This window comes from Lipotes vexillifer, unplaced genomic scaffold (assembly GCF_000442215.2).
Source record: "Lipotes vexillifer unplaced genomic scaffold, Lipotes_vexillifer_v1.1 scaffold471, whole genome shotgun sequence".
Taxonomy (NCBI): domain Eukaryota; kingdom Metazoa; phylum Chordata; class Mammalia; order Artiodactyla; family Lipotidae; genus Lipotes; species Lipotes vexillifer.
In genome coordinates this window covers 658,317-671,387 of record NW_006780162.1, presented here as the reverse complement: position 1 = coordinate 671,387, position 13,071 = coordinate 658,317, and the positions used below count along the sequence as shown (strand labels likewise).

Below are 13,071 nucleotides of genomic sequence, written 5' to 3'. Positions count from 1 at the left end.
GGGGAAAAAAAAAAAAAAAAAAAAAAAAAAAAAAAAGGTGGCTGCAAGTGCAAAATACGTATAGGGGCATTTATAGGCAAAATGGTTTGGTAAACCACTAGAACTGGGCTGGGTGTTGTTCTCCCAACATGGTCCACATACAACTTGCATTAGAATCACCCGGAGTGGTTGTTTAAAATGCAGGTTTCTGGGCCTTCCTGCAGAACCCCTGAATCGTAATCTCAGGGGAAGGATGCTCTGGGTATCTTTATTTTAAACACCACTGCCCTTCAATAATTCTTATGTATGCAGGCCGGGTTGCTTCAACATGTTTTTTAAATGAATGGAAGGAGTCAGTAGAAAGAGATCAAATGAAGAAATAAGAAAGCTGGTAGAGAGTAATCCTGAAAAGGCAAAATGGGACCTAGAGCATCGGCAGAGGATTAGCCTAAAAGAAAGATTCCATCTATGTCCTAGGACATCCTGCTGACTATGGCAGAGATCCATGCTCAACAGAGCATGCAGTGAAAAGGTCAGTCTTGTGCCTGCACTCTTAGTAATATCTTACCGTCTACAGTGACAGCCCTGATGCCAGAGATGTACCAGAGGCTGAAGTCTCAACAGAAGGCAGAGCCCCCGATGAGTTCTCCAACCCTCCTGGCAGCAGTGGAGAGAGCACGGACAGCTGGTCCCAGCTCGCCAATGAGGAAGAAAACCCAGATGACACCAGCAGCTTCCTGCAGCTCAGTGAGCGATCCATGAGGTACCTGCTCTTTAAATGACTTACCAGGGAAACAGGTCTCAACACAGATTCCAGAAATGCATTTTAATCATTCTCTGCAAAGGGTCCCTAATAGTGCAGAAAGGAAAGACTGCCCATCATAATTTGTGCTGAGAGCTATCTTAATATCCAGTTACGGTTTCAATTAGCTTGGCCAAGGTTGAGAGTCATCTGTGTTCCCTTCTCTGCAAGCTCCAGCTAGTGCATTCAATGATGACAACTGTGAGTTTTTAAAGAAGAGCTGCTGTGAGTTTTTAAAGAAGAGTTTTTAAAGAGCACACCTGGTGTGTTTGATACTTTCTTTCTGGTTCATTTGTATTTCAGATGCAAGACAGGCTGGGTTTACATGAGGCATTTCCATACTGTGTTGTGTTGTTTGGCCTGACTGTTCCTCCCCTTTCTCTGCCTGCCCTCTGTATTGTTGCTCTAGAAAAGCTAGAGAGGTGCTAAAGAGAGATCAGATTTGGGAGGACCTGAGCCAATCAGGAGACATAAACTAAAAACTAGTCCTTTGTGAGGTGAGAATGAAAAGAAGCTTCATGTTTCTACCCAAAATCTTATTTGATGCTGGGCCAACAAGTCCACAGACCATCCAGAAAGGCCAATTGGAAAATGGGCTTCTGATGCATCTGGCTGTATGGTTCCTTGAAAATTTTACTTCTGACAGTTCAGTCTGTTTAGACTTAGGAAAATTTCACAATGTTAAGTGATTTATCTAAAATTTCAAAAACTGGTGGGAAGTGTTATCCTATAGAGATAAAAAGCAAAGAGAATTTGAATCTCTGGACTTAGCCTAAGTTTATACAGTTAATTACCTCCAGAGAAATGTTTGAATCATCAGATTTCAATCAGTGAATACATTCAGTATCCCACACGAAAACCAAGACAGGAATTTGAAATGAGGGGATTTAGTTGCTTATTCATGGAACTCCTGAGGGAAGACTGTCCCATTACACGAAACCCCAGCACTCACCCTTTGAAAACCTTACTTGGAAGAGACGTCATTGGAAAATAGAGAAGGTATGAGGAAATATAGTGAGTTTGGTGAAATTGGATGCATTCCATTTTGCAAGTACAGACAGAACCTAAAAATGGGCTCAACTCTTCTGTGTTTCAGTAAATTCCAGGCTAGTAACTAGACCGTATGTTGATCATGCATCCTACAAAAATGTTGTTGTATGTGATCCCTCCTTCTCTACAACACACAAAGCATGAGGAGTTGCTACTTCTCGAAGACTTTAAGATAGAGTTATCAAACTCTGGCATTGCCCAACTTTGTACTTGTAAATTCTGTAGTCCCTCAGGAAAAAAATGAGACAACTGCATATCCTATGGAATATCCCTGACAAAAATCCCCTGAATGGCAAAGGGAAAAGAGAACATGCATCGCTGGTTTCTGTCAAAAGCCAAGAAGCAGGCAGATAAGCATTCCCGTATCTTCCCCCTCAGCTAGCATTCTCAGAATTATCTTAGTCTCTGGAGGTATACTCAAGGAGTCTCTTGCTGATGGATAAACATGCTTACTGTCACTCGATGGGGAAGAAAGGAGTCATGCTGATTGTCACCCACTAGGTGTTGTCCACCAGGTATGACCACTGCAGAAATTATGAAACAATGATGATGATGATGATGATGACGATGATGATGATGATGATGATTGGCTTGAGCCAAAAATGTCTTTTGTTGTGTTTTCCCCTGATTTGGTCAGAAATAAAGATCAATTTAAGAGTCCTAGACACTAAGCAGTATTCTTCTGGGGACCAAAGGAAGAACCTCTTAGAATGGTGGAACATCAGTGTCAGCAGTGTGGCCAGGTGGTGGACACTGGCATTAATATGTAAACTTTTGCTTTGTCAGCAATGGCAACAGTAGTGCCACTAGCAGTCTTGGCATTATGGACCTGGACATTTATCAGGAAAGCATGCCATCTTCTCCCATGATTAAGTAAGTAGCCACTGAGATGCAGTGATTGTGAGACCACTACCCCGATTCCATCTGGCCACATCCATTGTGATCATTCCGATTGTTCCCGACCACTGGTTTCATCATGTCTGTCCTGCTGAGGTTCCCAGACATGTATGGTTTCATGTGACTGGAGTAAGAACTCAGGCCTGCAGTAGCCTCACCCTTCCCACCACCTTCGTTCTGGATTTCAATTCTACCCCCTATAATATAATCGTTTTGGATAAAGCTTATCCATGTAATCAGACATATATGTCATTTTACCTAGTTGGACACAGAGAAACAAAAATCCATTTAAGTTGTACTATGCCAACCAGCAAAGACTATTGTTCAATAGAATATAGTGTGAATGGCTTTTCCTTTACTTGTAGACACCTGGGATTATTGCCACTAATGAGTCTAATACCAAATGGCACCGTGGTGGAATGTGTCATTTTTATATATGCTCCCCACAATATGAGGACCTTCTAAAAGACCAAGGGAAAAAAGTACAATACGTGTGTCATAAAATATGGTGCATAAAGGGAGGGCAACATGAGGTCAGGACTATATCTAGAGTTTGTGATTGTCCTGGAAAATTAAATGAATTGAAACCTATTTTTGACCATTATGACTTATTATTTAGAGATTTCTGAAATTTCAGAAAAACGAAAAAGAAGTATAGGACTAAAGTTGCTCCCTGATCTATTTTTTCAATTATTATCTATAGCTAAATCATTTTTATTTCACTACTTAATCAGGTATCCTGCCTGCGGGAATATTTCTCAGGGATTAAAGGTTGCAGTGCATTCTTTATTATTCCACAAAGCCATCATTCACAGGTAGAGATGAACATAAACATTATCTTGGGTTTGTTTTGCTTTTTAAAGGAGGCAAAACAAACAAAAACACTTTGGGGTAAATTTATTTTTCTCCTACAGGAAACATTTGTTTAGGTATGTTGTCCATCTTTCTCCCCAGTATGAACCTAGGACCCCACAGACTACAGATAGAGAAAACCAAGACCACCTCTACACATATGAGCATCCTGCAGCTCCATAGTAGTAGAAATTGTATCTACTATATGTCATTTCACTTATGTCACTTGGATAGAGATCTAGCAGAAAATCTAGACCCTTGGGAAATTGGCCATTCTTCTACAAATAATTAGGTGTTCGTGAAAGAACAATTACACTTTCTCTCGACATCAGGAATACAATGGAATTAGCCAGATCTTAGCAGTAACAGAGAATATAAGGGAGAATCCTCTCGCATAGAGACACATTTTTAAGAGTTCTAGACAAGACAAAAATACAGAACAACCATGGGCTTCCCAAGATGGTCACTTCCTTTCAGCTGTTGGGTCATATATTCTTATTTTAAAAGCATTAACTGAGTCCTCCCACTATTTACAAGTCTCTCTAATAAGTACTCACTATGTGAAAGCACTTCAGATGTTGAACATGACTATATTTAATGAAATCCTCACTTCCATTATGAGTATCTAGTTCTAAACTGCCCCCAGCCTACTACATCTTCCCAGTAAAAAGAAAGAAAAAGAAAATTTTCAACTAATTGAGATATTTTGTCACCCTTCTTAAGTTCTAAAGTTTGTGATTGTCTTTTCCCTTATTTCAGGTCAAAGAACCAAGTATAGGTAGAAAAATATTTTCCTAAATGAAAATGCAAGTTTATGTTGCTATCATAGTATAGAAAAATATCGTTGTCTCAAGATGGAAATATATGGTTCTGTAAATGACAAGCAAATACAGAAGGATAAGTCCTCAAATCTGATCTAGTTACCTACAAAATCCTTCCTTGACTCTTCAAACCTGTGAAGGTTTATGGAAAGGAGGTCAAGAAGAAAAAAAGGTTGCATCTCTCAGAGTCTCCCACACCAATTATCCCAACTAAAACCATGCAGTTTATCTAGCCTTTATTTTAGGGGTAGTGTTATTCATTGCAGACCCAGTAGTCCTACATAATAGCCACGTTGGTATTTCCCTAGTATTTGTTTAGTTTATTCCACAAAAACAATAAATATATGAAACTTCAGAAGCTTTTAGATCAATAAGACCCATCACCTCATCTAACATTTACAGCTTGCTCTTCCTAAACATTACCAACCACATATTGTTGTTTTCTCCCAAAGTGAATTAGTAGAAGAAAACGAGATTCTTAAAGGACAGTCAGAAAACATAGAGGGTAAGCCATGTTCCCATAATTTTGAGACACAATTTGCCTGTGATCTTCGTATGGAAAGTGTAGTAAGGCAGTTGTGTCTGTATTCAGAACGTGCCTCTGGAATGCCAGTGGGAAAGGCCAGCCGCCAGAGGAGCCTGCTGGTGATCAACTTTGACCTGGAGCCAGAATGTCCTGACACTGAGCTTCGAGCCACTCTGCAGTGGATAGCTGCTTCTGAACTCGGGATCCCCACTATCTACTTTAAGAAATCTCAAGAAAACAGAATCGAAAAGGTACCGTGTTCCCTGTTTGTATATCATAAGGCTTTGTGTTTTATCCCTGCTTAAAACTCAGTAAATGCCCAGTTAACCCATTTAAATTTTTTCCTTGACTTTCCACCTTAAAATTGTGATTAGAACTTTGAAACCTTCCACCTGCATAAATATAATCATGATAATTCTTTGACCGTCAGTTTGTCTTAGCTAGTTGGTGATGATGAGAAAGTAAATTGAGGAGACAGGATATTTTTCTAAGAGTCTTGTTTTTGTGTGTGTTTCCTCACTCTGGAACCAACCTCTTCATAACATTCATTTAAATGAAAAGTAGAGAAGGAAAGGCAAAAAGGATTCTTCAGTTAATTTTAAGTCAATCAAAAGGGAGGCTATCTGGTGAACCTAATCTAATCCAATGAACCCATTAAAAGCAGAGTTTTCTCTGGCTAGTGGCAAAAGTAAGAGAGACTGACAGCATGAGAGCATGAAGGGACCACATGACAAGAAATTGGGCAGCTTCTAGAAGCTGAGAATGGACCTCAGCCAATAATCAGCAATGTGAGGCCAACCTGATAATTAAACTATGGCATGGCGTCAAAGAGAAGGCATTTTAAATTCCCTATGGGACAGATTTGCATTGGATGGGCTTTCTCATTATTTTTCTCCACTTAGAAATATAAAGCTAAGAAATAGATCCCTAGCCAACATCTAAATTAATAGCAACTCTCACTCTAAGTCCCTTTCTCTAAGACCAGCCACTTACTGTTGTAGAATCTCAGTTATTAACATTAAAGCAAGAATCCATCTACCAATGTCTTCAAGCTCAATTTTCCGTAATTTAAAAGTGTGTTTTTAAAAAATTCAAATTAATAATAATGTTGCTATATTGGTTTTCTATTTCTGTGTAACAAACTGTCACAAATTTACTAACTTAAAACAACAATACCCAGCTCTGTTGTCAGAAGTTTGGGTGACTTCCATGCTCTCTACTGAGGGATTTACAAGGCAGAAATCAACATGTCAGCCTGTCTCGGCACTTATCTGGAAACTATAGAGAGAAATGAGCTTCCGAGATTGTTAAGGTTGTTGTCCTAACTGAGTTCCTTGTGGTTGTCGGACTGAAGTCCCCATTTCCTTGCTGACTATTGGCTGAGGTCCACTCTCAGCTTCTAGAAGCTGCCCAATTTCTTGTCACACAGTCCCTTCATGCTCTCATGCTGTCAATCTCTCTTACTTCTTCTGCCACTAGCCAGAGAAACCTCTGCTTTTAATGGGTTCATTGGATCAGATTAGGTTCACCAGATAGCCTCCCTTTTGATTGGCTCAAAATTAACTGAAGAGTCCCTTTTGCCATTTAAGATAACATAATAAGGGCATAATTATCTCATTCTATTCATGGTACTGAGGATTAGAGCAGAAAATCTTGGAAGCTGCTTCAGGATACTGCCTATCACTGCCACTGTGCCTTTTTTAATGTCTAATAGTCACTTCCACATACTCATTATACTTGTTTCTCAACAACGCTGTGAAAAGAGCAGAATGGATATTATTGTCCCTTTTTTACTGATGAGCAACTCAGTACTCAGAAGCTAGTCCATGAGAGAGTCCTCAGATAGTGATATTTGAGCCTAGTGGTAGAACCCCACTTTCTCCACAGATACCTGTCAGTAGTGGGTCTCTCTCAAGTTAGATTGCCTTTGAGTTACAATCTAGACTTTTTTAAATGTGTAACTGCATTTTAACCCTCACTGCCAGAATCCTACAGCCTGAAATTAAAGGTCCTCTACCCTTTTGCTCAGGCGCATGGTAATTAGAACAGCGTATCTATGTCTGCATCCCCAGCCAATGGGACTGGCTACTGAAAAAAATCGAGAAGGAGACCTATTTTATCTTCCATGCCCTCTTCCACTTCAGCCTCTTTCTCCAGCCAGTAATTCATATTTCTCTTCAGGCCTAGAACTGCCTACAGCTCTACGCTCTCTGAATCTAGATGCGATCCTATGCTTGGCATACCTTTATTTGCAAGGTGATGCGTGGTTTGCTACTTAATAAATTCTCCTTCCACCTTACTATCCAGCCTGCCTAGTGCAAAGGATGCAGTGAAAGAGCACTTCACTTTTGACCCCTCCCTCCTGCCATACACAATCCCAAGACCCCCTGCCATGGGAAGGAGAACAAGAACATTCTCAGCCAGAGTACATTCTCAGTTTCCTGGAAAAATGAAGGGCAGTTTGGTTTCCAAATTCATCTCAAGCCTCTCCTGAATAAAAGCACTACCTGGGGCATTTTCAGATGGTCTCTTAATGGAGTAAATTTTTATACAATCCACCATTTTGAAGAAACAACGTAACACTCTATGTGAATATATGTCTCATAAATTCCCCTTAGATGAAAGGACAAGGAATATGTCATTAACACCTTAATTATGTACATGATGCTTTGACACGATATTTATTTATCCCCACTGATTTTCAGTTCTCAAAGAGGATGCCTGTCTTTGCTCATAACTATTTTTTTCTGAGAATATAAATGTTCCACTAGTGTTATCAAGATAAACATTAATGATGTTTCACTCCTATTTAGCATCAGTTCAAGGAGGCTATTTCCAAGTAATGTAATTTTATGGACTGAATCTTCTAACAGTTTTTTTCCGAGTCAGTTAGGGTTCTCTACACATTGTGGCTTCTCCATAAAGGGGCACTGCCTGTGCCCAGTTCTATGACAGAACTGCTGAAATAAAGCAAACCCTTATGCAAAATTTTGACATCCTTTCTTTTATCAATAACGCATTTGAAGACCTCATTCTGACTGTTTTTAAATTAGCCAGGAAGTTAAGTGGCCATTTTCAAGTGGTGTGGAAGAGAGATTGTGGCTTTCTACCAAGGAGGCTGTGTCACTTGAGAGCAGCCATGTCTCATTAGCTCCTCATTGGCTTGGAGAAGATTAAAGAAATGTCTCTGTTAAGTTCAGCAATGACATTCCCCCACTGTCACTAGAGTATGAAACACCATTCACAGATACATACCCTGAGTCCCTATCTGTGTAAATTCTGAATTTTTTGGATAAACTAATTTAGCCAACACATCTCCCTTGATGGTGGTCTCAAGCATGAGCTAAAATGGCAGAGGATATCATGAATGAATACTGAAGCAGCTCATCCTTCCCACCACTGCCTGTGAACTTGGCAGGGATGTGGGATCTCCCCGGACCGGGACACGAACCAGTGTCCCCTGCATCGGCAGGCAGACTCCCAATCACTGCACCACCAGGGAAGCCCTGTTCTGCTTTTTTGAAGCCAAACCATTATTTTCTCTAGCTCTTTTACTTCTGTTTAAATTCAATGAGCTGTGAGCTAGAATGGGCTGATGACTGGCCTCGCAATAAATCAGGTGCCTTTCTCATCTTTAAGCTCATTTTGAGAATTACTTCCTTTTCTTGAAGGCAGTGCATAGAACAGAATGTGCAAAGAGGAAACAGATGTAAACTTACCTTCCTAAGAAAGTGGGAGTCAGAAGAGGAGTGACCTCACCTTTAATTTCTTATTCTTTTCCATATGCGAAGCAGTGGGAAGAGAATGAGAGAGAAAATGTTGGTGGCATTTACTGTTAACCTAACTTTCCCCAAAATACTACACTTTCAGTCTCAGTTTTGAAAAAAATACATGACAAAGGAAGGAAAAATAAGAATTAGATACTGTCTTAGCTCAGGCTGCTCTAACAAAACACCACAGAGAGTGGCTTGAACAGCAGACATTTATTTCTCACAGTTCTGAAGGCTAGGTAGTCTGAGATCAAAGTGCCAGCAGATACATTTCCTGGTGATGGGCTTCCTCCTCTCTGTGTCCTCATGTGGCAGAGAGAGAGCGCTGGCATCTCTTCCTCTTCTTATAATGGCATAAATACCACCACGGGAGCCCCATCCCCAAAACCTTATCTAAATCTAATTATCTCCCAAAGGCCCCACCTCTTAATGCCATCATATTTGTGTCTTAGGCCTTCAATATATGAATGGGAGTGGGGAAGGGGGGGACACAAACATTCAGTCCATAACAGATATTGTCTCTTCATTTGTTAACGTGAGAAACTGCCTTGAACTGAATATTTTGTCATTGTTCTCAAATTCAGTGTGTGCTAGAATCACCTGGGGAGGTTTTATAGACCCCAGTGGGTGAGCCAATTAAATCAGACTCTCCTCTTGGGATGAAACCCAGGCTTTGGGGTTTTCTCGAGGTCCCTGGGGGTTCTAGGGTACAACCAAGGCTGAGAATCACGACTCTACAGGTCATAATTGCAGGAGCAAGATAAAAACCAGCTCACTTGTGCTTAATGAGGTGGAATTCACCTTGGAGAAAAAGAAGGTATCTGCTTTCAGAAATCGAAGTTGAATGTTTTCAAAAACCCATACGACTTGCAACAATTCCCATAGATTCCACCATATGATTTGGTAAACAATTAATCTAATTTAGTAAATGCACCTGAGAATATACAAGGCCTCTACCATGTGATACTTTTCTTCAAACGAGCCTACCAATGATATACCATCACAGGATAGAAACTCTTCTAGTTACTGAAGATGAAACATTTGTTCAAGGAAATGCCAACTATGATACGTAGGAAGGGAACCTAATTATTATTGATTGTGAGATAGCAGGAAATGAAAATTTTTGATTTTTATATGTCAGTGCATTGGAAAGAAAAACTCAGATCTCTGACACACTAGAGCTGATTATGAAATTCCCAAGTCAAAAACATGGACAGATACAGTGAAAGATCTGGAACCAGCTGCTAAATAGAATGCAGTTTTTCAAGGCTGTAGTAATGAGCTGGAAATGTCCTTTTCTGGTTTCTTCACAATCTTAGCTTCATTTTTGTCTAGAATTTTTTTTAAATGAAGGAAGAAGAGAAAGCGTAAGACCTTCCCTGCTCATCAGCCCCACAGATGGTTCAGGGTCTCGATGTCTGAGATGAAGTCATCACGGCCTAAAAGCATGCTATATTTAGTGGGGCCAGATCATTTTTAAAAATTGCTTTATTGGGATATTGGCCTGGATTTAGAAATCATGAGACAGATTCTAGCGTGTGACCATTCGACAAACTACTGACAGAGTGGCCTAGGTGATGGGGCACTTTGACAACTTTGGCCAGTCAACAACATCTTATGGTCATCACCGCAGTGGGAGACCCTGCTTCAGCAAGCCCCAAATAGATGGAAAGTAGCTAATCTTGGGCTTCCAAGGTCTGAAGCAGACAGCCTTCTGGGAAAGGTTTAGCCAATATTGGCATCGGCTCTAGAATTTTGATTCTTTCTCAGAGCAATACCTGAGAGACAAAAGTTGGGAATAAGATGGTGGCCCGGTGAACCAGTGTGTATAGAAAGAAAAAAGAAAAGTGCTAAGGCGAATTTTCTATTTCTGTTTACTTTATATTGACTGCTTCTTTATGAGACATGTTAAGGAAGAGCAAATACCCTCAAGGGATGAGTCTAGCCTAAGACCACTGATGACCCCGGAGGGAAATCTTGAAGCCAATGAATTATGAGCCTCTCTCAGTGAGACCTCAGAAACTTGATGTTCAAGTCTTCTCCACTAGGAGCATCTAATTTCTGGCCTTCCAGTAAGAGCTGGGAAAGTCTGACTAACCAAATCGTGCAAAGACATCCTAGCCTTTCTCCCCCTTTCCCTGAGGCCTTAGGTTTTTACCACTTTGTCCAATAGAAAACATGCCTGGGATCTTTCACACACACCAAGAAACAAGTAACAGCTCACAAAGTTATCTTTACACCTCTCCGTAAATTACTAGTAATCACCTGTAATGTTCCCCTTTCTGAGGGTATTTGTGTTTTGAGCAAAGCCTTTAACCTAAAGGATTAAGCTATCTAAAATTTCAGATCTAACAGACAGAAAGCTAGGCAGAATTTTGAGGGAAACCAGACAACGAATAGTCTCTGAAATTCTATCACTGAGACTGACGGAGCTGATTGGCACTGACCTTCCGTGGCTGTTACAGTGAGCCATGCAGACAGGCCCCAGGCACCTTACCCCCACGGTGTACATGCCCGCCCCCAGGCACAGTGTGATGGGACACCTGCCCCATGACCAGCTTTGACTCTCCTTCTGCCCCACTACCACTGCACCAAACTAAGTTCTGCCCAGCCTTTGCCTAGACCCATGGCCCCCCAGCCACTTTTTTGGAGCATCCTATCGGTAGAACAACCTGGGGCTTCTTATTGAGTAAGAAGCCCCAAGTTGTGCATGCTAATTTTTAACTATATATGTGCAAATACATTATATAAAACCCAAGAATGAATATTTAGACAAGGTTCGTCTTCAATGATTCTGGATGTCACTCCATATTTCAAAATAGCCTCCTTGATCATTTTGAATGCATTTGATGCATTTGACTCACATTTGGGTGTTCACTCCTTTTGTCGTTCCGCAAATATCTATTGAGCCCCTATTAGGTGCAGGCACTAGATATAAAGAGGTGGCTAAGACGATGCCCTTTCCTGTTAGATTTACTATCTGTAATACAGTCGCCATCGGCTTCCCATTGGTCTCCCTTTTTACATCATCTTTTAGATGATGTTTATGTTTCCATGTATTAGAAGTTAAGCATTTTATTTTCCAGCCTAGAGAATTGCTTTATTCTGATTAAGCCAACACAAGGCGAGTGAGTACAATAAAACACTGATTTCTGTAACTGTGCAGTAGTTGGTGCCATCACAGCTGGGAGAAGAAACATAATTTAATAGTAACTCTCTATAAGACAACTTCTGAGCAATTGAAATGAATTAGCGAATGCAAACTGAAGAGGGGGGAGGAAAAGACCAGAAAAAAATTAGCATTCCATTTTCTGGCTGATCTTGAAAGTCTGAACAAATGTGAAATGAGCAGAGGAAAGACATTCCAGAAGGAAACATTGAAGAGATAGTAACTAAACTACAGCCCTCATCTTTTTTAACAAATAGGTTTTTCTTCCTCATTAAACGATACCAGGTTCCCAGCTTATCCTTTCTCCCAGTGTTCCAAATAAATATCAATGGCTTATTCTCCTACGACCAAAATGCATGGGGTGCAATAGTAGAAAGAGCTTTGGGCTGGAGTCTTAGAAGACCATGCATCCTACTGCCAACTTTTCATCTCACAAACCCACAATTTTTCATCTTTAAATGCCTGCTTTACAGGGTTGTTGACCGAATTAAATGAGATTACATGCATGAAAGTAAATACTTCCTGCAGGTTTTGGCTCTTATAATCATTACTTTGCTTTATACGTATCTGACTAAGGAGTTTGAGAAGCCTTCATTCTGGGCTTCATCCCACAGTTTCACTAAGGGAACCATCTATAACGCTTTTCCCACCTTCCCACCTGTAGTCATAAACGTTCTACGTTGTGGCCACCTGAAGCTGGTACCATTAACCAGGTGACGAACCTAGGATGTTTCCTCAATCTTTCCTTTTCCTGTTCCAATGGAAAGCCAGTGTCTCTCGAAACTTGATGAAAAGGGAGGGAAATTTTCAAGATGGACTGAGGAACCAGTAAATAACCCTACCCAAAAGTGTAACACAGTTTATTTGGCATAAATGTACACATCCAATGAGAACTTATCTGTGACACCGACAGAAGGGACTGGGAACCATGCTCTACAGTCCTGTTAGAGAGAGTCCAACCCAGAGAAAAGCAGATCTGAGGAAACTCTTCAAATATTTAAAAGATAGACTGTGGGAAGAAGAATTCCATGTAGTGTCCCAAAATCGAAGGATGCCAACTGCTGTGAGGAACATTTCAGTTCAGTTGAAAGAACTCACTAATTATCTGAACTGTCTAAAAAGAAAATAGACTGTCCTAGAATATAGTCTGCTGTCACTAGAGATATTAAAAAATAACCTGGAGAGCCACTGGCTTTGGAAGAGCG

At 40.5% G+C, this 13,071-nt stretch overlaps 1 protein-coding gene across 1 annotated transcript in view; it reads left to right on the top strand.

The window, feature by feature from the left end:
• Positions 1–13,071, top strand: part of SPHKAP (SPHK1 interactor, AKAP domain containing) — a 98,016-nt gene that overhangs the window by 84,713 nt on the left and 232 nt on the right. Inside the window, exons 7-10 of the mRNA XM_007453270.1 lie at positions 557–742; positions 2,618–2,704; positions 4,854–4,906; positions 4,994–5,178. Coding sequence (XP_007453332.1) covers positions 557–742; positions 2,618–2,704; positions 4,854–4,906; positions 4,994–5,178 — 511 coding nt within the window. The remainder of the gene's footprint in view (positions 1–556; positions 743–2,617; positions 2,705–4,853; positions 4,907–4,993; positions 5,179–13,071) is intronic.